The sequence below is a fragment of the Stegodyphus dumicola genome, chromosome X1 (genome assembly GCF_044657685.1).
Source record: "Stegodyphus dumicola isolate Sdum_Otavi_A_Nest chromosome X1, ASM4465768v1".
In the NCBI taxonomy this organism is placed as follows: domain Eukaryota; kingdom Metazoa; phylum Arthropoda; class Arachnida; order Araneae; family Eresidae; genus Stegodyphus; species Stegodyphus dumicola.
This window is the reverse complement of record NC_140780.1, coordinates 62,977,383-63,004,418: the sequence shown is the minus strand read 5'-3', so window position 1 is coordinate 63,004,418 and position 27,036 is coordinate 62,977,383. Positions and strand designations below refer to the sequence as shown.

Genomic DNA, 27,036 nt, shown 5'->3' with positions numbered 1-27,036 from the left:
GAAGTTTTGTTCCAGTTTTGACCGAAAACACCCTTAGGGGTATCTCCCACCCCTCTTTCCCTACTGCCAAACCTCTAGAGAGGACTTTCAGTTCAACAGCATTTTAAGTACTCTTCATTGTGCTAAGGTACTATGCACTTATAAACATGCATGCGCCTTCTCCTGAATGCCCAGGTTCAAGATTATGGCTCTTCTACTAGCAAGCCATCATAGCAGCGTTTTCTGACTTGTTTTTATAGTTATGTTAAATATTAGATTGTGTTTAATAATAATGTATTCTATGTACTTTTGTTTTATTCTTCGAACAGTATTGCTAGAGTGACAGTGGTTGCAGAGATAATTTTTTCAATTGTGTTTGCTGAAAGGTCCATAATTTTTCTTCATTCATTGTCCTTAAAAATTCTTGCAAGCCCTTAATTTCCATACAAAGGACTGTGTACATATATTTCAGAATCATAAGTTTAGTATCTGTCATTTATACTTTAAATTTTTTTCTTTAATTATATCTATTGTAATGTTATCAGCTGATGCAAGTTATTGTATGTATAATTTTTTTATATATTTCTCATATGAAAAAGAAAGGTTAAAGTAAAAAAAAAAAGTATCAAGCCAACTTACCTGACTAAAGGGAAAAAAAATAAAGGAGGGGAAAAACAGCCTCCTTTTAGCAGTTCAGATGGTAAAGTACTCAGTTCAAGAAATTTGTATTAATTTTTGGGCAACCATGCATTATGAACATCTGTTTTCTGTCTGTGGTTTTTCAGAAAATTTTCCTCTCATTTGCTCTTTTTTTTCCCACTATGTCATTGGTATGGAATTAGAAAAAAATTAATTTTGTTCATCTTAAATCAATAATTGTCATTATATTTTTCAATAATGCAAAAAATTAACTGACTGATGAAAAAAATTAACTAGATGCATGATTCACTTTAAAAAATTCAAATAGAAATAGTTTTGATTTGATATGAAATCGGGTGCTGAATTGAAAATTTACTGTGATCATTATAGCACTTAATTTTGCCAACTTTTGAGGTATGAAAATTAAGTAATTGTTTAGAGATTCTAAATAAATAAGTAAAAGTTTGTGATAAGCAACATATTTATGTTTATCATACATATGACAAAATTTTTACATTAATCTTTCAAGCATCAAGCATCCCATACAATTGAATTAATCTCAATATTATTTTGAAGTATTTTTGCATGAAAATTAGGCATGGTACTAAATCAATATTATATTGGTGTTGTGAATTTTTTTACATGCATACAATGTAACTTTTTTAAATAATTCTTTGATTTTCATAACACGGAAAACTAGGAAAAGGATTTATGGTAGATATTTAATGGTAAATGATTCAAGGAAACAAGTTTAGTGTAAGAATGAATTCTTGTGTGAAGCAAATTAATGGATATAATCTGTATACAAATAAAGCTGGTATCATGAGCTTGATTTTACCTGAAAAAGTACTTTTGTTCTCTAAGGAATTGCCTTTTATTGTCTGTCACAATTGCCACGTGGCTATATGAAAATAATTAATTTTGTGTGTTGTGCTTGAATAATTTTAATACAATTATTCTCTTCAAATAGAATAATTTTGATCAGTAATGTACATAGTTTTTTTTTAACATTAAAGCATAAAATTTATTGTTTTCAACTCCTCAAAGTATACATATGTGACTTTTGCTTCCAATCGTAGGATTCTTTGAATAGTAAGATTCTAGTTGTGGTGCTGCAGGTATGACTGACTCTGATGCTTCCATGACTGTCATCAGCCCTCATCAGAGACCGATGGACATTGCTTGTGTAATTGACTTGGTTAGTTTTGAATAATTACTTTCATTATCATGTTATTGCAATTTTTTTATATCATTCAAAAATGAAACATATTACTGTACTTTTTTCATCTCTTATTCAAATTATTTTAATATTACTTGAGCATGAAGGCACATCTAAAATAAATCTTTCTATTTATTAATTCATTTAAAAATTATTATTTAAAATCTCAATTTTAACTTGGTTTCTCAGCTTGTGTCAAGTATTTTTTTTTTTTTTTAACATATACTTGAGGATAAAAGAGGTGTTTTATTCTTAGTCTGGAATACATTACGTCCACACTGTTGTTGGGTTCTCTATATCTCCACACTGTTTAAAAATCATATCTTTTTGAAACCTTGCATAAAATGTATTAGGTCATCTGCAAAATTTGCCTACCAGTGGCTGAGCGATAAAATTGCCAAACACTAGTGGTTCCAAACTGGATTTGAATCCAAATGAACGGGCTGCCTGTATGGGCATTTTCATGGTATTCCCTATGTGTAATGTATATATGAGCCAGTTTCCCTTGGAAAGTCCTCCACAAAGGCATCCCTTCCCTTAGGTAGATAGCCCTAGTATGCTTTGCCATAATAAACTAAACTGTCTGCAAAGCTCAAATCGAAGCACATTTCCTTCTAATTGTTTTCTTGTTGATGATACGGAATGACCTTGATCGAAGGAAGATGTTTAAGCATGATCTTTAGTGCTCATGTTGCCCGATTCTAGTATATGTTGTGGCATAAATTTTGTTTTAGTGCAGTGCTAAGAATAATGAATCCAAAAGTTCATTTTTGTCATATTAATTCATTTGCTCTTTGTTTCAAGGATAAATATTCATTTGCTCTTTTTGTTTCAAAAAAAAAAAAAAAAAATTACCAGTCAGACTGCACGTAAAATTTATGCTGTATAGGAACACAGTGCTGTTTCTGGTTACACAGTTCAAAGTTGGTTTGAGAAGTTTATGCATGGAAATTTCACGGGTGACCTTCATTTGCTAACAAGGGCCTGTTAAAAGGTACCAGTGAAAATCCATGTTATACAGTTTAAGAACTGTCAGACAGACTAAATATTCCAAGAAGTACAGTGCATAATCATTTTAAGAATATTGGTATGTAATCTGCTATGATATATGGGAACCCCATATTAGTGTAGAATATGCTTGCTTGAGTTTCAGCATGTGATTCATTGTTAATAAAAAAATAAAGAACTTTTAAAAACAGTTCATAACTGAAGATAGAAAGTGAATATTATACAAGAATGTTACTAGAAAATAATCATGGGGTAAGCCAAAAGAATTTCCTGTAGTGATATCAAGATGGGAGCTGCATCTGAAAAACATAATGCTTTATGTGTGGTGGGACTGCAAAAGAATTATTGCTACTAAATCAGATAATAAATCTGGAAAAATACTGTTCCCAAATAGCAGTTTTAAAAGCAGGAGTACAAGCAAAATGCCCAGAGCTGACCATTTGTCAAGGAGATAATTTCAAACATGATAATGATTGACCCCAAATTTTGATGAATGTCAAAGATTAATTGAGTACAACTCGGCTGTTTTGTGTCACCCCTCATATTCATTATACCTTGCCCCTTCAGATTTTCATCTCTTTAGGTCACTTAAGCATTCTTTGGATGGTGTGGTATTCACTTCTTTAAAGGCTGTCGAACAGCGCCTAATAACTTCTTTACAAGTAAACCTAATATTTTTTTTTTTTTTTAAATGCAGCTTTCGAGTTGAAAGAGAGATGGCAAAAACTCATGGAACAAAATGGTGCATATGCGATTCAAGGAAATTTTCTCATCTTTTTTATACTCCTTCATTTGTATTTATCATTAAAAAAAAAAAAAAAAAAAAAAAAAGAACAGAACTTTACTGATCACTGAATAAAACATACATTGAACAGTTAACTAAATTGAGTTGTTTTCAAATTTTTGATACATTTCATGTTCAGTGTTTTTTGTTCAAACACTGTTGAATGCTTTTGTTATGCAGTTCAATGTATTTATTAAAATGGAAAGAGTAGACGCAAACAAACTTTGAAATATAATATCTAATTTTGCTACTTATTTTATGTAAACATTTCAAGAGGTGAAATGTTTGCTGGAGTGTATTTTTATGTGTTAACTTTGACAGTAAGTTTCCATTTTTATAAAAGACTAGATTAATGACTGTATGTAGATAAAGGACTTGGCAGAGAATTACAGCAAAACTGTTTTGCAGTCTGTACTTTGAAAATTAATTAACATTCAAAATGAACAAGAATAAATTTAAAAATAGGCCAGATTTTTACTGGACTTGTAGTTGCTGTATTGTTGCAAGGTTCATGTTCCACTTCATTAATTTCAGTTAAGATTTTGTAACCATCTATTATGTGAAAGGAAACTTAAAAGTTATGTAACACTTCATATGTGTAGAAATAAAATTCAGTTTAAATAAGCAGCATAAAATGGGAAAATAAATATAGAAGACATTACACCAGTAATGACTTCAATAAAGATTCAATTTCACAGTTCTATCTTGATAATTTTTTGAGTCTGAGAATATTATGTCAGTGTGTCAATGTACAAATAAGATGAAATATTGAGTTCTTGTGTAGGTAAACTCATGAGACATTAAATTAATTTGTACGAAGAATCGGGAGGATTAATTTGTGCTATTTAGAAGCTCTGATATTTCTGAATGGCTGGATAAACATCATGTTCTGCATCAGTTGATAGCTGGCAGTTTTTTAGACCAAAATAAAAATTTACGATAACAGATTTCTTTGTGCAAAGATCAATTATGGGCAACTGCTTATTGCTTTCAAAAACTATTACAGTGGCTGTAGACCAGTTATTATTTCACAGACAGTGAAATCCTTGATTCTGTTGATGATTGTAATTCTTCATTTTCTTCAAAATCTGCTAAAGATACTGTATTATCTGTTTCATTTAACAAGTATTTAAGCTTTGGCAATCTCAAATAGATACTACATAATCACTTGGTGGTGGATGATGCTTCATCACCAGGATTTGGCAATTGAGTCCTCTAATTCTCAGTTGCCCTTTAAAAGGGGGAGTATATAAGGTATTTCTCCCACCTTCTTAACATGCCTTTGTGGTATAATGGTCAGCACACTCAACGTGTATTCAAGAGGTCTGAGGTTCGAGTCCCAGTGAGGGAATTGCTTGTTTTTCATGTCTTCTGCTTCCAAAAAACCTAATAACTCTACAATTCTGTTGAATTTGCTTTAACAGGAAGACTGTATAATGAAATTTTTAATAATGAAGTTAAAGTCAGTATGGAGACTGTCGCTGAATAAGTGTTCAAAATGAGCGAGTTTTGAGGCAATGAGTATTTCCATTCTAAAAACTTGCTTTGACTGTTCAACATATTTCATATTTAACGACAATATTCTTAAACAGAAAACCTTTAAGTGAATTTAATTTGAAACTTTTTTGCATACGCATTATTTATGTGCTTTCTATGATACTTTTGTTTTTAAATTAAGCCTTTTGTGAAAATTTTTGTAGCTTAGCACTGATTAGAACTATAGGATTTAATAGCAGTGTTGGAAAGAGCACTGCCATTAAATCTTTGTATTATCATTGAAGTGAAATCCTAGTATTTTTAAAATTAGAGCTTTCCCATAAAAAGATGTAATAATTTAGGAAAATCAATTTATAAATCCCTGGTCATGTAACTTAGTATTACTGTAATATTAATCGGGTAGTTGAAAAGGATGTAGCTTCTAGTACACAATGCAGTTAGAACCATTGATGAGCTGTAAGAGGCTTATATGAACCTTTTGTTAAGTTTAACTTGAATTTTGCAAGTTTTTAGTTCCTTTTGTTATCTTAACACACATAAATTAATTATATACTAAAATTAAATGAATTTGAAGAATTAATGATGAAAAACAAGAAAAAATTCACAGATTAGCATGAGAAAAATTTCTGAACTGCCTCATGATGTCTTAGAAAATGTAATGATAAAATAAGAAATGAAAATGGTAAGCTCAGCAATGAAGAATTAAAACCTATTTTTCATGTTTGGACATAAAAAATGTAACATATTCATGGCCTGAAGAAGATAAAGGGATAAAAGTAAAAAAAAAAAATTAATTCAATAAGGAATTTCTCTCATCTTCTTAGCATGCCTTTGTGATGCAAAGCCCTGTTTGCGTTAGTGTGTTGCGAACTTGTAGCATCACTGGGAGAAACGCATTACACAGATGGACGACTGTTTACACTACTGCCTTGGATTTGCGCTTGCGGAATTTTGGTGTTCAACTGCATTTATTGACACCAGATGTCTCCGTATTTAATTTATGGGATTCGGACTCTTAAGGTACTTAAATTCAATTTTATTGGAAATTTTTATTTCCGCTTATGAACTGTGAAAGTAAAGCACACTACCAATTTTTGGGTGAGTAAGGTTATAATGCAAGTTATGAACATCGCTAATTGCATAGAAGCTGAATTAATTTTTAAAAATTTCTCTCCATTTCTAGAAACCTTAAATATTAATGAAATAATATATAATTAGAATTAAAATGTACTGTTAGTGCAAAACAAATAAAAAAGTTAAACACATTTAAAAATAGCTGGTACTTTAAAAATACAGAGTAACTAAAAAGAAAGGTTCACAATATTTACACAAAATTTGCTGTGCTTGTATCTGGCTGACTGCCATGTGAGATTGTATATTTTTAAAATATGCCCACATTTTGCGAGAAAACAAATAATATATAAAATTTTTGCATCAGTTTATTCAGTGTCATAGCTGGATAATTTAGAAATCTCTATTGTTTTAAAACACACTAAGCGCAGTTATATTTTATGCATAATTATAAATTTATACATAATATTTTATGCAAAATTAAAAATTTTAAATTCATATCCTTTTTTTATAGAAGTCATAAAGTTCACAAAGTCATAAATTTTTTTCTCTTTATATAAAGATATATATAACATAAGTTAAGAAAATAGAAATATTTAATTAAATAATTCCTGCGCTTGAGCTCTAGTGGACTGAATTTTAAAAGCAATTATTATAGTAATATTTTAAATATTGTTTTATTAAAAGGGAAGTACTGTCTCATGTTAATTTGCTAGTGAAATGTAAGAGCTGAAAGCATCCCACAGTCTCAGCACATGTTATATACATTCACATAAAAAGTGAAACAAATATATATATATATATATATTATATACTGGGAGTATGCTTTAAATTCGTATTATATTATAACTTTCAAAATAAATTCTTACAGGGAAAATTTAAATAAATAAATAAGAACATAAGTAAAACATTATGTTTAATGCACATAATAATACAAATAAATTATAAAACACAAATATAGATCAAATTGAAACACAGAGCTAAGAAATTTGCAACAGTGGGAAAAAGAGTATGGGATTCAAACTGACGACCCCAAAAGTCAAATACCGCTACCTTCAGCTTACCACTATGCTATCACCACGTAGATGTAATTAGCAATTTTGGCTTATATACATCATCAAGTAGATAAATTCTTAAAACTAAATTTTTCGGTCCTATTTCATTGTGCTTTCATCTAAAAATTCATCAGAGTTTGTTCTTTGGCTTTTGAGGCATTTCTTACAAAAACATAATTTTAAAGTGGTGTTTCGGTTGAAGTTAGATGGACTGCTAAAAATATATTCCATATGAAAGATGTGCTTACAAATATATGTTAGCCAAAACGGTATATTTATCAATAGAGAAATACAAATTTAACAAAATTTTAATGTAGTAGAATATTTGAAAGGCTATCAAATTTAATTTATAAATAATTTATTAGTTTTTTACCTGTTTCAACAGAAAAAAAATTAATGCCTTATCTGATTTGCTATAGCAGTTTGATATAGTCAGGTGTTCGTTTTCGTTAAAAGTAAATGTGTATTCAGAACTAGGAAATAATTGTCTGGACAAATTTTGCTTTTTCATGTACTTGGAATTATATTTTTTGTACCTGATTTTTCTTGACAGTAATTGCTGCTCTATGCAAACTAGTACTGTAGTTGCAGTTATCTTATTTTTTCTTTTTTTTAACTAAATTCGGTTGATTGCTTTCTTTTTCAGTATGCAGATTTCCTGCTATAATATTAATTCAGAATTAAGTATTTTTTAGTAAAACATTTTCCCCTTGATCCAGCGTTCATCGCTACTTCTGTCACCATTATTTTTTGGCGACAAACCTGATTGCTCCTTTTTAACCACATGACCCCAACTCTTCTGCAGACATACGAATAGAAGTTGAACATCATTGAACTTCATCTGTATGTCACTGCACACCGACCGGATTACGAATACCAATCAAAGAGAATTTGTTCGCTGATTGGAGAAACTCATATGCACTGCATTCACAATGCAATAATAGAAATGGGCCTTAATCAGCACCCTCAGCGCGTATTCGAGAAGTCCGAGATTTGAGTCCCAGCAAGGGAATTGTTTTTTTTTTCGTGTCACCTGTCTCCTGAACTTAAAAAAAAAGGTGGTGGTGGATGATGCTTCATCACCAGGATTTGGCAATTGAGTCCTCTAATTCTCAGTTGCCCTTTAAAAGAGGGAGTATATAAGGTATTTCTCCCACCTTCTTAACATGCCTTCGTGGTATAATGGTCAGCACACTCAACGTGTATTCAAGAGGTCTGAGGTTCGAGTCCCAGTGAGGGAATTGCTTATTTTTCATGTCTTCTGCTTCCAAAAAACCTAATAACTCTACAATTCTGTTGAATTTGCTTTAACAGGAAGACTGTATAATGAAATTTTTAATAATGAAGTTAAAGTCAGTATGGAGACTGTCGCTGAATATGTGTTCAAAATGAGCGAGTTTTGAGGCAATGAGTATTTCCATTCTAAAAACCTGCTTTGACTGTTCAACATATTTCATATTTAACGACAATATTCTTAAACAGAAAACCTTTAAGTGAATTTAATTTGAAACTTTTTTGCATACGCATTATTTATGTGCTTTCTATGGTACTTTTGTTTTTAAATTAAGCCTTTTGTGAAAATTTTTGTAGCTTAGCACTGATTAGAACTATAGGATTTAATAACAGTGTTGGAAAGAGCACTGCCATTAAATCTTTGTATTATCATTGAAGTGAAATTAAAAAGCTTACAAAGTAATTAAACTGAGCGATATCTGACGCAGCTTCTCTAACCATCTAGCTTCTGATTGAAGTTATAGGTGTCATGTATTATTTGAGTGCCAGGCAAAGAACATCTAATAATCCGAAGTGAACTGATAAATTTTACTGAAGTTATTCAGTAAAATTTATCAGTTTATCTAGAGTTATAAACAAAGATGTTTTTAAAGGATTATTTCAAGTGTATGGCTTTATTTTCCTTTTACTGTTAAGATTGTACCTGAATACCTCATTCAGCGTGAAAAAGCATATGAAGAAATTCAGAAGGCTTGTCAAGCTGTTGGTGGCACATTTTATCACATACAGTTTGAAAAACTAGATTTTGGTGAAATGAATGTCTTGGATCTTTTCTACAATGCAGATGTAGCAATAGTTGATTTGTCTGTTTTAGTAAGTGAAAGCATTTTGTTTTATTTAAAATTTTAATTTTGTCATGTATTACTTTTAATGCAAGTTATGTGAATTTAATTTTCATCATTTAGGATCAGCAAAGTCCATTGTTCTATCGCTTAGGGGTAAGAGAGAGCTTTGGAATGAAACAGAATATTCTTCTATATAATGACTGTAATCCAAATTCAGCTGTTCCATTAAAGGTATGCATATTATATGGGCAAGAAATGATTTATTTTATATTATATTAGAATATAGTATTTTATGAAGCATCAAGGGGGAGAAAATAGTTTTGGGAGGTACAGACAGCTGAGTCTTAATTATCCAATCTTATGATGACTATGGATAACCGGGAACTAGAATAGAAGTTAAAGGCTGGAGATATTTCGGATAAAAAATTATGGAGATGGAAAGTTTTGCTTATTTCTATGGTTAAGATTCTCTTTAAAGTTTCATTTCACAACGTAGTGAATTAAACACTGCATAAAAGCATACATGTTCATGGTTTTTATTTTGCTTCATTGTGTTCACAGATAACACATACAGTACATTAAAGGACAAAAGTGTCTCTTTTGTCTTCTCATTTCAGTAAGAGTGATTTTTCTTGCTTATTAAACTTATTAAAGTTAATATGATAAAATGAAACTGAAAGAAATAATTGTTACTTGCATATTATTACACCTTTGTTATTTAGATAGCATCAAGAGCCTTTTTGTTAATTAATTGTGGCAAAGCAGTCCCCTTATTTTGAGCCATAATAACTGATTAAGACTGCCAGCTATTTATTGTTGGTTTGCAATGAGCTATGAGTAGGGTTATATACTTTGGTGTAGTCCATAAACTAAAGTACTTTTGGTTCTACAAGGGTAATGAGAACTGGAATAACAAGGAAGTGGTAAAAAATTTTGTAATGCATTTTTTATTGTTTTAAATTTTTATAAAGTTATCCATTGTTTTAACAGTTTTCCATTTAACCAAATGTTTGGTTTCTTTTTTGTAAAAGAAAGATGTTTTAGGTAATATAGTGTATATCTTTTTTTTTTTTTTTTTTTTTTTTTTTTTTTTTTTTTTTGTTTAATCTGATCAGTATTTTCAAGCTGTGCTTGTTACAGAAAGTGCTGTAGAAATCAAAACCAATTATAATTTGTCAAAATAGTCTTGTGAATGAGGCATACGGGGCAAAATTTCCAAGCCTAAATTGATTAATGGTAGATATTTAACATTAGAAGTTTGGTTGAATACAATTGAGTGGTCATTAGCAGAGGTTTGTGATGACAGTCTGCCTAATGCAACTGTATCTTATAGTATTCCACCACATACACAACAAAGTGTTTGGGGGGATATGTTTTGGTTTAGTGCTGCAACTTCATACTTAGTAGAATCTAAACTATTGACAGCCATTATTTTTTTGCACTTGATTTTCAATGTAGAAAACCATTTGCCATCCTGTGACAATTTAACAAACAACAGCTTTATTTTTGGCTACTAAGTATGAAGTTGCAGATAAAGGAAATACTGGACCTTGGTAGTTGAGAATTCTTGTGGTACCTAAAAACCCATGCATATAGACTATCCCAAATTCATTGAAAGTGCTCTTGCATGGTAGACTATGATGACTGCCTTTGGTTGCCCTTGATCTGATAGGGACTTATTATTGCAGAAAAATGTATGAAAGCAGCAGAGTATTATCCAGGTATCCTTGAATAAAGTGCATCTACCAGATCAAAATATCCCAGCTGGAATTTAAAAAACCAACCTGGGTGTTTCTTTTGTTTCACTTTCTAAATATGTAGTTAAGCATAGTTATCGTAATTTTTTTTAATCAGTGTGGGCTGCCATAAAAAGAAAATAATTGACAGAATAAAGGAGTTTTTATAAGGGGGTTTGTGCTTTTATTGTTATGTGTAAATATTATAATGTAAAAAGCACAAAAAAAAAAAAAAAAAAAAAAAGGATACTATGATAAAACATACTTCTAGTAATTTAAAGAGGAAAAATATGTACAGCGCAGGCTCATAGAAAATTAAGTGGCAGATTACAGTAGTCACTAGTTTTGAAGTAAAAAACTGTTTCAAAATAGGGAGAGAAGAATTCATGGATGATACAGTAAAAGTGTGTCTGAAAGCCAGTCTCCTGCATCATAAATTAGATCACCCATCTGTGCGTGATTCTTAAATAAAATATGTATCTGGTTCAGATAATCTTATTTCTAGAGATACTTTGGAATATAAATTTATAAACTTTACACATATTTTAGAAAAGAAGCAATTAAAAAAACAACTAAAAGATAATTCATTAGTTGTGGTTGTTGATAAAACATGAGTTTTTAAATTTTATTTGCATTAGATTGATAACAGAAACAGTGAACTGTATTTCTTTATTCGTTTGATTTATTATTATGTTTTATTTTTATTCCTTTAGGAATAAAAGCAAAATTTCGATTTTTGACATTTAATTCTCATAAAATTTCCGTTTTTGAATGTGAAAATTACATATTCCTAATTAATAGCTTTGCAAAATTCATAGAACACGCAATGATAAAGATGTTTACCAATGGTTTTCAAAGAAAAATGAGTTTGAAATTTTTACAACAGCAGATCTTATTCTAATACTAAATACTTCTAAATATTTCACTTTGCCAGGGCAGGACTACTTGATTCAGCTGTCTCAAAATTAGCATTGAGAGAGTCATTAAACATTGCTTTTGGATTAGCCGAGTATAGCCATTCTTTACTTTGCAGCAGGTTTCTGCAATCACCTCAACATCAAAATGTTGGCAGATATCTTGTTTTCTTAATGTCCAATTTACAACTGTGGTGGTATTTAGACCAAATCTGATGAGTTTCTATTTTTCAATGAATACAGGAGTCACAAAAACATTTATAAAAGAATTCTTTGAAGAAAAAGGCATATTATCTTTCTGGCTTAGTGAATACAGTGCCTTAATTTAACAAAGCTGAGGCAGTCAGAGCTGTATAGGATTTAGGGACTAAATTGTAATGATAAATAACAAAATTTCTTACATTGCATTCTATTAAATTGAAGTTACAAATTTTATTAGAATGAGAAAATTTAATCCATGTACCGTAAATTATATTTCAGGGGGAAATATTTCATTGAAGTTAATTGTAAATGTCAGTGTGGAAATTTGAACAAAGCAGCATGAGAGGTTGTTTAATTATGACTTTTTTATTGTTGCTAAAAAGCATAAAAGCTAAGTTACTGCTTGGAGCATGTTAACTTTTTTTGAAGTTCCATTGTTGTATACCTTTATCTTCTTTTTATGTTGATAAAGGAAAAAAAAAAACTTCTGTTAGGAAATATTTTATGTATTTATTTGTTTTTGTATGTATATTTAATGATGCCTAAAAGAGAGAATTTAGTTCATCATATTTTAATTGAATGCCTAATTTTATTTGTGTTTGTGACTGCAGTTTTATTCATGTTGTGTCTTTATCTGTAAACTGAGAAAAGAAATTTGTTAATTTTGAAATTTAAGTTTTTAAGATTGCATTTTTTATAGTTTGATTTATGTTTTTAAATTAGAAGTTTTGGTTTAAGCATTTTAAAGTCACCATTTAGCTGACTACCAAACTAAAATCAGGATCTAAAATAATTCAAGATTATCTATCATATTTATTTTTAAAAAAATTCTCTCTTAATGCAACTTATTTAGATCTCTTGATAAATAATTAACTTTCTCAATTCACATCTTTGTGAATATGAAGCTTCTCATACTTTTCTTCAATGCAAAATACTACATGACCTGGATATAATTTGAATAAACAACCTCCTAATTTGAAGTCAAATGTGCTAAAGTTGGAGAAGATTTTAAATGAAATGAATAATTTGATTTGTTGTTATTTGTATGGTGCGGATAATGTAAGTAATGTACCTAAACTCAACAGTTACTTGTGTGATGAAGTTAACAAGTGAATATTAGAATGTAAATGAACTTCTATGATAATTTGCATCTATACTTCTAACAGTCACTGTTCAGAATGTTTTCTTATGCTGCTAAAATTTAAGAATAAGTAGATAAATAAATATTTTTTTTAACAACATCTAATAAACACAACTACAACATCTTATAAAAGTATTTAAATTTTTTTAATTTAATGGAGTTGGTTTTCTTTTAAGGGCAGATTGAACACATTAAAATTTAAATGTGCCATTTATTTCAAGCAGTTTATTGTAATGGCAGTATACTGAATATTACTGCTACACTGAAACCATTCCATTTTACTTACATACAAATATTACAAATTTTATAAATGTGGTAACATAGGCTGAAGTTTCTATTAAAATAGTCATTCTGAGTATGCAATGTTGAAAATTCAAAAAATCCTGCATGCTTGAATTTTGATTAATGTGAAAAATATATAATAATCTAGTTGCTGGCAGGTATTCGGGCAACTCGGGGAAAATATTTTGGGGTGTCTCAGGTGTTCTTGTTCATTATCATTGTCCAAACAGGTATGAAGCGTATTTTGGTTGCACTTCATGAAAGATAAGAATTAGCTAATGAGAAAAAATGACTACTTTACATGATTGCTTTTGCTTTCAATGCATATAATAGAGTTCAAATTACTATTGTGAATAAAAATGGTTATGACAACAATGTTATTGAACGGAATTATATGCTGCCATTTCGCTGTCCCCCCACATTTTCTTCCACTCAAAAGTTATCTACTTTAAAATTACTACTATCTTTTTAGCTGCGTTAAAAACCCTTTCTCCGAAATCTAATTGGACTTCATTTTCATCTGAAGTTTTCAAAATTAGTATTCTATGCCACTATTTCAAATACTGGCAAGATTTCTGCATGGATGACTTGTCCCTTTATATATTAGATTTTGATTGCTTTTACATGACTATGCCTTTTATTGGCTTTTTGTCAAAATCATTCGTATTTTTTCAGATGGAAGATAAAATGATTTCACATACCTTATCCATTACAAACGTAACTTAATCTACTGTTCAGTTCAGTGTAGATTTGTTCAGTGCACTTGATGATTTAAACAGTAGTTCTGAACGTAATTCTGATTTCTGCAACTCTGATAAAGAAACTGTGGATTTTTCTTTTTTATTAATTGTGTGTTTGTTATTTTCCTGATTTGAATTATATCAGTTCTCTAAAGTGATTCACCTTTAGTTCATTCAGTACTAAAATGAGATACACAATCAGATTGTCATAATTTATACTGATTCAGCTGAGACTATGCTGCAGAGTGGCTTTTAAGCCCCACCTAGCTACTTCATCATGGTGGAGGTATATGCTATTAGGTGGATGAGGTGGATGAATAAAGTATATTGGGACCTTATCTTTTTTTAAGTCAAGGCAATTCCATTATGCCCACCTTAAAGTTAACAGGCATTATGTGCTAAAGTCATTTTTGGACCACTAGCATATCTTAAACCATCAAATTAGGAAAAGCAGGTAACAGCTGTAATGGATTTTTTAGAATATTTTTGAGCGATCATTTATATATATAAAAAAATTAATGATTTCAAGCTCAACCTTTCCTTATTTATTCACCTCTGGAGTTTCACTTCCTGCAGGTTTTTCTTATAAATATTAAAATATATTTCATTTCTGTAATTATGTATATGTTATGTAATTGTTATGTATATTTTATCTTTTGTTCTTGTTTAACTTTATTAATCAACCGTATTTCTGCAAACATCTAAATTTAAACAGCTAAAGAAATTCATTTTTATACTTCCCCTCCCCCCTTCCCTTTCTTTCTTTCCTTTTTTTAATATGTTACATTGAACAAATTACAGATTTTCTCCATGTTCCCTGAGTTTTGATAAAAATAATAAATAAAGAAAAGCCGTATTAAACAAATGTTTGGGTTTTGTGCATTATTTTAGAAACTTAGTTACATTAAATAAGTCAGCACCAAGTACGACATTTTTCTGTAGTTAGTAATATTTGAGGTATCTAAACAATTAAAAACATACGTTATGAATGAATGCATATTTAATAAATGTATATCTAATAAGAATTTAATAATGTGTGCTGAATAATATACTGAATAATGAAATGGAATATATGTTTGCTGATTGTTACCTTTTAAAAAAATTAAAACTTTGTCTAAAATATCTTTCAGCTTTCTTGTGCAAACTACATGTTTCTATCATACAAGCTAAATGATAGTGGTCAGTGTGTCCTTACTGATCCCTCTGGTGTAAGAGGTGCAGATGATGGGTCAGAAAGTAAAATAGTGCTGAGTTGCCGCCTTAAAAAAATGTTACAAGAAGTAGAAGTTCAAACTAAGTAAATAACTTTATTGCTAATTTTCCTATATGCTGAGTTGCTAAAAGTATTATCATGTGTTTTTTAAGGTAAATGATGAAATTAAAATTTAAAGTACCTTCTTGAGTGAGTGAGGAAATTTCTGCTGTTAGCTTAACTACAATAAATTATAATATAATTTCTATTTTTGTACAATAAAAGATTAGATGATTATTCTATTTCCTAGAACTTTCTTTTCTCCCCTTCGCCTCACTGTGTATGAGAAGTTCAGAGCACAAGGTGCAAAACTCCATCTTGGACCAAGGTCCATACAGTAAAAAGGTTCGCGCATAAGAGAGAAAACGTGTTGAATGGTCATCGACATCATGACATCACAGGGAGACCTCTGTCGCTTTCTCTCATACTACGAGGGTAGAAACTACGGTAGGCGCTTGAAAAGAATTTGCGCTTTTTTGACTGTTCTGATTTGCTAGGTATTTACATTAAAGTGTTGAAGAAAGATATTAACTAAACCATAATTTAACATGTCTAAATATGTAATAAACATTTTGTATTGACATACATACAACTTTTGAAATATATATTTAAAACTAAAGGTAATCGAATAAATAAATAAATGAATGAACACTGACATGAAAAAAAATTTGCATTGTACGTACCCTTATTTCTTTGACATATTTTATACCTAAGCGTGTAATATCTAAGACAGTTTATAAAGATATTTTATAAAAATAACTTTGACTGATTTAAACCAAGGGCAGATTAAGTTCAAAATCAAAAACCGAATTATGTGCTGTTTATTGCATAAATTAGTGGCTATATTTATTAAATTCTAAACATAATCTAAGCTAACTCAAATATCATACTGAATAAGGAACTGGCACATAAGAAACTTGCAAATGCTGTAAAAGAACAAACGAGATTTTTGCATTTGCAGATTTTTTTATGTGACAATTCGCTATTTCAGAATTGAAAATATTTTTCGTCCAAAGGGGCTATGTCCCTGAAGGACTATTGTTTTCATTTTGCGATGAATCACTATAAATGGCCGTTTCGCTTTCCAAATTGTTGCCACCAAATTTTAGAATCCTGCATTATATTTGAAGAAATTAAATAATGAAAAATCTGCATAAATGTATGTATATTTCTCTCATTGTGATAAAACAACGGTACATAGAGCCATCGAATTTTGAATGACGTAATCCTACTGCGAATATGGGCGTGTGGAAGACCAAATTTGAAATTTGTTTTAATATCAATTTCATATTTTGTAAAACTTAACGAATTTTTTAGTAACAAACTCAACAATTTGAAAGCAAGCAATGGCAACAATCTACGAGAGGAAAAAAAAAAAACTTTTTTATCTCCAGTGCACAGAACTGTGTATCGGAAATTTTAAAGATAGGCTCATTTTAAAATTATTTTACAACATTGCTATTGAACTGAAATTTATGGTTTAAGTACAAAGAACATGAAATTTAATAAATAAAGGTAGCACACAAAATGTTAAAAAAACACCCCTTTGGACACAATTTAAAATCTGAAACCTTTCAGAATAATTTTTTAAAATTATTTATTTATTTTATATTGTGAAGATGCATTGTCGTTAATCACGTTTTTGGTTAAGAGGATCTTTTGACCATATAAATACTGACGGAACAGCCTTTTTCTCCAGGATCTGAAATCATAATAAAATAGCTATTAATTCATATGTGACATAAATTAAGAATTAATTAATAAATAGATTCAGCTCATTATTTTAACGTATTTCAAGAAATTATATCTATTAATTTCAGTTAAAATATGGCTAAGGATTCTTGAAATGTATAGCTCTCTAAGAGGAGAAATTTATTAAAATATGCGCTTCTGTTATGTTATAAAAAATGACCTCTACAATTCACTTCTTTATTGGCTAAATAATTTAAGAATCTGTTTTTCTGCATTGTCATTATTCCATAGTATAATATAAAAATACTCAGTAAATATTTTTACCTTTTGATATAAAAAACTCAGTTACATTACATTAATATTTAACTTTTTTAACATTTTTAAATACTTTTTTATAAACTTAAAAAAAATTTTTTTTGCTTTTATAGGATTATTTGAAATTAATTATTAATTTCAATTTTTGGTCTTTGTGAAAAGTAAATTTCTTACGTTATGTCTTTGCTGATAATTTTTCAGGAGCTTAATGCACGAAAATACTAGACATGTTTATATTTTGTTTTTAAAAAATGCTTTGTAATTTCATATATATATATATTGTAATCTTCTGTAATTTAAGCTGTTTTGGCACAAAAAGATATACAAAATTCTTCTATAAACAAGCTCTGAATTTAAGCTTATTATTTTACAATTACTACTGAAGATAAAATATTTGATGGTATAAAACAGAAGTGAATATTACGTAGCATTAAAATAAAACAAAACTATTGAAAATTTACTAACCTTGAAGAAAAGATTCTCACTGACATAAACACAGAACCTCACAGGAGTTCAGCATTCTAAAGCAATGATTTGGCATTTTCCTTAGACTCTGGTCGCCCTGTGACGTCATACATTTAGACTTGACGCATGCGCTCTATGTCTCAGTTTCCAAATGCACAAACCTTTTCACTGTACGTATCTTGATCTTGGACAGTTTTTCAGAAAAAAGTATCTTTATTTAAAATGTTACAAAAAGGACGAGAAAACTGAAAACGTAACTGCAACTCTCCTGGTTTCATTAGGAGACTTTCAAATTTTCATCACATCTTTCATTCTCTTAATAGATCACTGAATCTCCAGGATTTAAATTTTTAGCTTTTATCTAGAAAAGTGTTTCCTCACCAATAAATGAAATTTATTGAATTAATATAACTTTTAAATTGTTCAAATTTTATTCTATCTCTCCATAGGGATTTTCAGCATATTTTTTGTTATTCAATGGTTTTGATCTCAATTGTCGTAATGTTCTGCAAATTACCTTAGAAATCCACTTTACGCACAGATTCAGCTAATGTTTAAACAATTAATATTTGCATTTAATTTTGTTTTATGTATACCAAAATGCTTTTTTATTTGAAAGTGCATATTATGATGCATAAGTATCCATGGGATTGAGTTACTTACCATACTGGGAGATGAGGTGGTTATAATTAATACCAAAATGCTTTTTTATTTGAAAGTGCATATTATGATGCATAAGTATCCATGGGATTGAGTTACTTACCATACTGGGAGATGAGGTGGTTATAATTAAAGTTCCACTTTGAAATGTTCATGAAAGGAAAAGTACTGGATCAAATGTTATCAAACTTATTAATCATGTGAAGGAGGTCATGGAAATTTGTTTTCTGCAAAAAAAATTTTTTAAATACTCACCACTAGGGGGTAAATGGCACTGCATGCAATACTGTTAAATAATCATTTCTGAAACATGTGTTACAAAGGATGTTCAATGTGGTGTCCAGCATTTTCCAAAAGCAAGTTAATTTGTATTACTGCATTCTCAACAGCAATGGACATGTCGGTGTATCACATCTTTCAGTTCCATTAAATTGTTTAGATTATCACCACAAACAGTACTTTTGAGGTAACCCTGTAGCCAAAAGTCACAGGGGTTGAGGTCTGGTGAATGGGATGATTAAGAATTGGGGATAAGTCTGGCTATAATCCGTTCTTTCGTGAAATGTTGCCTAAATAAACTGTGTGACATGTACCAGTGTGCGATGGGAGCCCATTCTGCATAAAAATCATAGTGTCTAAAGTGCTACATTGCTGCAGTTCAGGTATCATAAAACATCTTAACATTAATGGTAAGCGAGCTGCAGTCACATTGCATGTAACAGGTCCAGCTGTCGACTGCTTTTCAAAGAAAAATGGACCAATTATGAAATTAACTCTCGTACCATACCAAACGGTGACTTTAGAAGACAATGGAACTGGGTAGATACCATGAGAGATTTGTAAGAAACCGATTTCCTAAATGCACACACTTTTGCAAGAGATTTGCAATCTCACATGCTCTAATTTGTGATTTTAACAGATGGATTTCTCCTTTACATGGATGGCACGCTCAACGTTTAAATGGTAATTTTGTTTAGGTCAATGTTTCTTAAGGGTATACAACATGTTCAATGTGTGTAACAAATGGTTAACTCTTAGTTACACAGGTGGCGCACAGAATGCTACAGTTCTTGAAAACCTTTTTGCGAATTCCAAGAAAATCACATGACTAACACCTGCTGCCAAGCTAACCTTTGTCTATTTATTTGTTTTACAAAAGGAAACCGTAAAAGGTTGAAGGTCACAGTTCCCCGCATTTAATTTTCAGGATTGTTTTTGACAAGTCTCTCGTGGTGCACAAAGTGCTACATTTGTGTAACAATGTATTTGTTTTCACACTTTGTAGTTTGTTTTTTAATCATTATTGTTGATCCTTTGATCCTTGAATTTCTGATACTAATTTTTCTGTCATGTTACCAAAATAAATATCTGTTATTTAACAGAGAATTTCACACGCCTGAGTGTTTCTAGTATGGAAACCATGAATTACAGCTTTCAATGCTACCTTTTGATCCTTCTATGGACAGAATAGCTTTCTGTCTGTGGTTGCTATCTGTAGTCTGCAAAAATGTATGTCAAAGGTATTCAAAAACTTGTCTCTAATATGATAAGGAGAGGCTTTGGCTGAGTGGTAAGAGTGCTAAACAATGGTAGTTCAATTTGGTTTCAGATCCTAGTGAATAGGCTAGTTGTGTGGGAGTTTTTTTTTTTTTTGTTCTTTCCATGTCTAATGTGAATATGAGCCAGTTTCTTTCGAAAAGTTGTGCATCTCTCCTCTTAAGCAAATAGGCCTTGTGTATGTTGCCATAATTAAATTAACTGTGATCCTAATCTCAGAATATAAATGCTTCAGTATTGTAGATTCCTGCATGGAATAAGAGTCCAAGTTATGCACTTTCAAAATGAAGACTCCCTCCCCCCAAGAATGTTTTTCTCTTTTTTGCTTTTGTCAGGCAAGTATTACTCTTGCTTAAGTGTAGTGTAATATATGTTAAACACTGCCCTCAATAAATCCCAGGTATTGTGAACTTATAATTTTACATATGCAGCACTAAAATACTTCAAGTTAGGCTTTATTTTTGTGCCCGATTTGTAATTAATAGTCATGCCTAGTACATGTTTTACATATAGAAGCTTGGAAAAAAGTGGAATATAGACTGAGCTTTTAAGCTATGGCTGCTGTGAAAATGATTATCTGATAGATGTAATGGGTGATTGAAAAGTAGCAGAAAAAGTGTAAATTTAATAATTCAAGGAGTATGGATAGTAACACAATGTGCTTTTCCCAAAAATGCTCAGAGAAACAGCATTTTTTTAAGGTTCCTGATTCTTAAGTTTCACATGAAACTTGATGTTGATTCACTGCTCGGTTTTTACATTAGACATTTTTTCCAGCAGAATGCAGTTGCACATGTTCACTCAGTGACACAGCCAACTGGTGTGTTCGGTTAAGTCGAAACTGGCCACATAAGATAGAGGAGGTGTGGGGGATGACATCAACAAAACAGTTGCTGCCAACTCCTCTCTTTTTCAAGCTACACACTTAGTCTCCTAAGTTCTTAGTTATTTTAATAATTACACTGATGTTCAAAACTAAATAATAAATGATATAGTTATTATAGCATTTATAAATCTTTAGTTACAGGGCAAGAGAATATATAGAAATTGTACACAAACTTGTGTAAAGACTTAGTACCATATTTACGGAATGAATAATATCAAACAATGTACAATTTTTTAAAGGTAAAATTGCATCATTTTTGTTTTCAGAGATATAGTTATTTAATTGTGTTTCTTCTGGCAGAAATGCGGGCTTCACAGCTTTTTTTTAAAAATTATTTATTAAAACATCAGATAAAATGCATTGGATCATATGCCATTCACTTCAGATGGCATATCTGAGCTCCTGTAGATTCTGGGATGGAACTGGCTCGCTGTAACTCTGTGACTAAAACATCTCAGTCATGCTTTATATTATTGGGTAAGGCAAGTTCAGTGTCTAATGTATCAAACAACATCCCCAGCTGAAGGCTTATGGAGTGCCTTTGCTTTAATTAAGCAGTTACCTCCACATCATCGTTAAGACGAATGAAATAATTCAGAAAAGGCTATTGCTAAAGGGGCGAAAAAGAACTTTTATGGGCTTAAAGATCAAAATTGGATAAGAAGTCCCCGAGAGGGACAAGAAGCGCCTTCCAACAACTCTTTTACTTGAGAGGAGGGCAGGAACCCCCGCTAAGGCAATTAAGTAGTGAAAGAGGTGATGATTGAGAATGATTACTGGTATGCGACAGTATGAATAGTAGTCAAATAGGTTGAAAGAACAAGAAGTGGGAGCATTGTCCAAGCTTCAAGAAAGGAATTAAAGTAAGTGTTTAGCCAGCGAAGATTGCTAAGAGCCTTGATATAGTGGTCGGGGAGAGATCATTGACCTAAAGAACTGGCTGCATAGTGAAAAGAAGTTATGCGAGGAGGCGAAATCAGCTGTTTTTAGTTCTGTTTTCGGATACAGAAATTGAAGGCCATTGTGGCTAAAGAAATGTATAAATACTGAATGTGCTGTGTTAGCTAAAAGAAAGTTTATTTAAAGAATAAATAATGGTGTTTGTTAAGTATTAAATGCGTTGAGAAAATAGCAAAGGTGTATTTAATATTTTAAGTAATTAAAATTACGGGCAGCGATAACATATTAACGGAGATTAATTAATTTAATTTTAAAAGATGATTAAGAAAAGTTTTTAGTAAAATTTAACTTCATGTAACTGTGATGGTGCCACATCGTAAGGATTTTTTTTAGCCCAGTGAATGCAGTTCTTGGAGTTTACATTCCCATTTAAGGAAAAATGCACCTCATCTCTCCATAATATCCCCAGCTGCTGCATCATATCATCTTCATCATATCTGATAGGAATGTTGTTGAACTCTTTGCAAATGTTTTGTGCAGGCAATTTTTTTTCATATGTGTATCGTTTATGGTTTTTCAATGTGCTGATCAATTTACACAGGGAAATAGTAGGTGTTGCCATTCAGAAAGTCGAAATATTTTTACTCTAACTACTCTAACCATAACCATGAGAGCTCTATTCTTTTACCGCTCCAAGCACTATGAGTGTAGCCCTGAAATTTTAAAGTTCTACAAAATGACATAAACAAATGCTATTTCCTTGATTATGATTAAAAAAGGATTCTCTCACTTTGTACCTTGATTCTTTTTCTTTCAGTGTACATCCAACCCAAAATCAGATGCATGAAAAAAGCTGGCAGAAGTTTTCATGTGTAAAGATTAAGAATTTCATGTGTAAGGATTTTATGTCTATACCACTGAGACGGTTAAATCATAAAAATTTCGAGTGCAGAAATTTTTTTTTTTTTTACCACCCTCTGTTATGTCAATTTTGGTTGAAGAAACAGTAATATTTTTGTAATGTTTTGTCAGCTACATAGGGACAATATTTTTTGAAAGCCACAGAACCATAGTTATGTACATGAAAATTAATAGGTATCAATAATTTTAGTTTTTTATTACTCATTTGTATGGTTACTTATTATGCTTCTGAATTTAAATTTTTTATGATGACGAAAACTTGCGTAATGCAAAGATGCTAGTCACAGCAGTAATATGATTGAAATGTTAGATCTCGTGGTATAAGAGTATGAAATTTAATGCATTTTAAAACATGCATGTGTGTTCCTTAACAATTTGCTTTCATGTAAATATGAATCTTTTAGAAACAATTGTCTTTGGAAATATTTTAGTTTTGTGTTTTCTTAAAGCTCAAATCTTGCTTGGAAATGAATTCATCACTTTTGACCTGATGAATTTTTTTGTGTGTGTATGTGTGTGTGCATGTGTTTGTGTACATGCATAAAGTTATAACATAAATACACTTGTTTTAATACTGAATGTGGCTTGAAATGGATAAATTAACTGTAGTAGATGGATAATTTAGTTTAATGTGACACATTTTTGTATGTTGAGGAAGATGGAATTAAAAAAAGATTGAATTTTTGTGTAATATTTGTTAGAACAAATATAATTAATCAGTTTCAAAAATCAGAACTTAAAGAAAAATTTCCTGAAGAAATCATAAAATTTGAATTTCATAAAAAATATGTGGATGGAGAACTGTTCATTGAGTTCATTCGTTGAAGTTTATTATGACTATTATTTTATGCACACTTGAGAAGAGTTAAAATTATACACAAAAGTTTACTTTAAATATGAATTGTTTGCCAATAAGTTCTTTAATTTTGTTTAAATTTGTTTGTTAGCTTTTATATTGCTTGGTTAAATGTATCTAAAGATAATTTTCTATCTAATATAATTTTTATTTTTTATAGGGCCCACATGAAGGAAAAATTCCTTTCAGATCTTCGAAAAGCCAGAGATAGTTATACAGGTGAAGCGCTTTCTGAAGTTAGTATTACTTTTGATTTTCCTAATTAAGTATGATTTCCGATATTATTTATCCTCATATTTGTTCCAAGTTGAGAGCATGCATGTGTTAAAACCTACTGGTGTATTTAAAAGGAATGCCTCACTTTCTGTTTAGGTAGTTATCCACATATTAATTTCATATACAGTCAAACTCTGGTATAGCAAATCTGTCTTATAATAAAACCCTGAATATAACGAATAAATTTTAGTTCCCATCCAAGTTCATATACACTGGCTGTTATAACAAATCTCTAAAGATATGAAAATTGGATATAATGAATATTGTGGATATCTTCAATTGAAACTTTTTTATATTTTCATAGTTTTTTCCAAAATTCTTGCAAGTTTTAATTACGTACAAAATTATTATCCCTTAAATCGATCCATGCTCAGAACATTTTTATAGAGTGTGTGTGTGTGATTATGGCAAAGCCTCGAGGGCTATCTGCCTAAGGGGAGGGATGCCTTCGTGGAGGACTTTCTAAGAGAAACTGTCTCGTATACACATTACACATGAGGAAAACCATGAAAACGCCCATGCAGCCAGCCCGTTTGCAGGATTCGAACCTCGGACCAAACTACCAGTGTTCAGCGACTTTACCGCTCGGTCACTGGTGGGCCTCCATTTTTATAGAGGAAAACAATTTTATGTTACTGTTCTTTTACCTTTACCCCCCACCTTTTTGTGTTGTAAATAAAAGACTGTGAGACAGACATAACGACTAATTCTTAGAAAACAAAGTCTTAAAATAAGCATACCGTTGAATACTATTTGGTGTATATGACCATTGACACGACGGACTTGTATGTTTTCTGTGATTCAATTTAAGTTCTTTGATTGAGCTGTTAGACAGATATGTTCAGGGTGATGAATTGATGGAAACAGATTTTTTGTTAATCATATCAAGAGTAAATAGTGAGTAGTTTTTGTGAGCTTGTCGCTCTACAGGTGATTTGTTTTTAGGGAATTAATATTATTTATCTTTCTGTTTGAGTTATGAACTCTAGAAGTTTTGCCTTTTGAATGGAGCTTTTCGCTTTCTAAAGCTTTTAGAAAAATTTAGGATATTCTTTATAAAGACAATTGATTTTTTGCTTTGCAGCCATACATTTCTTGGGATAAATGAATGCATTTGTATTAGGTATAAGACAGAATAGTGCTGAAATTATCTTCGTTTTTCACCTTTTCAAAAGTGGCAACACATCGCATACTTTTCATCACCCTTCACTCTGCATTGACGAAAATTTTGTGTTAAAAAGTTTGTTTAAAAATTCATGTGTAGGACAATTTGTAAACATAAAGTAGATTGCACTAAAGATAAGATGAGCATTGCTCAAAATGGATACAGCCAAATCAACATGTATTGGGAACATATTTGTTTCAAATCTGGCATTGGTACCATTGTGGAAAAATTGAACCTTGATAATTTCTGCTTAAAAGTTTTGAGTATGAGGGAAAACCACAGAAGGGCTGAGCATAAGAATAGTGAAAAAGCATAGCTGAAATAGTTCACCATTCGTAGAAGCTTTAATCTGCCAATATCTCGACAAATGCTTGAGATAAACGTAAATGCATTTGTCAAACACTTTGGAAAGACTGCTTTTTTGTGCCCAAATCATTAGATGGATGGGCTCAAGAAGCAGAATTGCATTACTTTGGAAAAAATTGTTGAAGAAACAGGCAGTGCTTCAAAATTAGGTCTCGTGAAGCGGGAAAAGTGTTTGGGATATTTCTTTGGACACTATAAAGAAGACATTTTTAACACTGCTAAAGTTGTGTTTTTTACAAGATGATACTAAATGTTCAACTTAAAGCATCAATGATGTACTAGTTTAAAATTCTCAAAGGTGTAAATTACGATTTTTATGTGCGCTACTATGAAGGACACTGAACATCACAGGTTTTTGATGAATGGAATTTCTCAAAAGCTAAGGTGCTTAGAAAGGTGAAAATTCTTCCTTTTCATTATGAAGTTAATTTTAAGACATGAAAATTATTTAGAACTATTAGAAGTGAAGCTTCAAAAGTGTGATGAACTTTTGGCCCAAAATCAGAATTCATTATTCTTTATTGAAAGCCATATTGCTTATACAGTTGTCGAAAATTTAGATTGGATGAAGACTGCATTTGACTTCTGAAAGTAGTTTCGATGCTTCAACTTGTGGACTGAAGCACGACTAGGATCCTGAAATGTCATTACAGAGAGTAGCTTGTTTTAAGCATTTTTAAAAAAGCGTAACTATCAACTAGATTGTAATGTTTCACTTCTTGATGCCATACTACTAGCACTAGGAAAGCCTTGGTGACTAGTTACAGAAACAAACATTGCAGGCATTTTTTTATGTGCTGGTTTAGCAAAAGGGTTTATGGGAAAGATGATGAAAATGAGGATTTTTCCATCACCAAGTGGTGGGGAAACAATGACATTTCAGTGTTCTCAGAAGATAATATGGAGCTATTTAAATCATGCAATGACAGTGTTACATGTGAAGCTGTGAATGATGAAGACATTTTGGCATAAATTAAAATGATAAATATTAATGTTAAAGATGTTTCTCTTGTTGCTGATGAATATGTTGAAGAAGCACAACTCATGGAAAGTGACTCTTTGGCATAGTGGATGCCAAATCTGCAATGGATGTCAATAAGTTTTTATTTAATACAAACCGTAGAACTGAAGTGATGAAGTCTTTTTTCTCTCTTTGGATAAAAATGGGGATAAAATTTTCCTGCAGTTTGTATAATGTCAGCAGAAAATTACAGATTATTTTTGTATTCAAAAGCTAAATTAAGAGTTAATTTGCCAATATTTTTAAATTGTTCATATGCGTTTTTTATGTTTTTATCCATAAAGTAATTATTCATAATTATAAATGTGTGTTTAAGAGAACTATGTAATTTGAGGAAAAAGATCAAAGCTATCTATGTGA

General features: G+C 30.8%; 1 protein-coding gene across 4 annotated transcripts in view; it reads left to right on the top strand.

Moving 5' to 3' along the window:
• Positions 1-27,036, top strand: part of Ask1 (apoptotic signal-regulating kinase 1) — a 259,398-nt gene that overhangs the window by 45,479 nt on the left and 186,883 nt on the right. For all 4 annotated transcript variants that reach the window (XM_035377348.2, XM_085807445.1, XM_035377341.2 and 1 more), the window contains 5 exons: positions 1,698-1,816; positions 9,182-9,358; positions 9,451-9,561; positions 15,475-15,641; positions 24,009-24,084. In XM_035377348.2, the coding sequence (XP_035233239.2) occupies positions 1,739-1,816; positions 9,182-9,358; positions 9,451-9,561; positions 15,475-15,641; positions 24,009-24,084 (609 nt within the window). In that variant the 5' untranslated portion in view covers positions 1,698-1,738. The remainder of the gene's footprint in view (positions 1-1,697; positions 1,817-9,181; positions 9,359-9,450; positions 9,562-15,474; positions 15,642-24,008; positions 24,085-27,036) is intronic.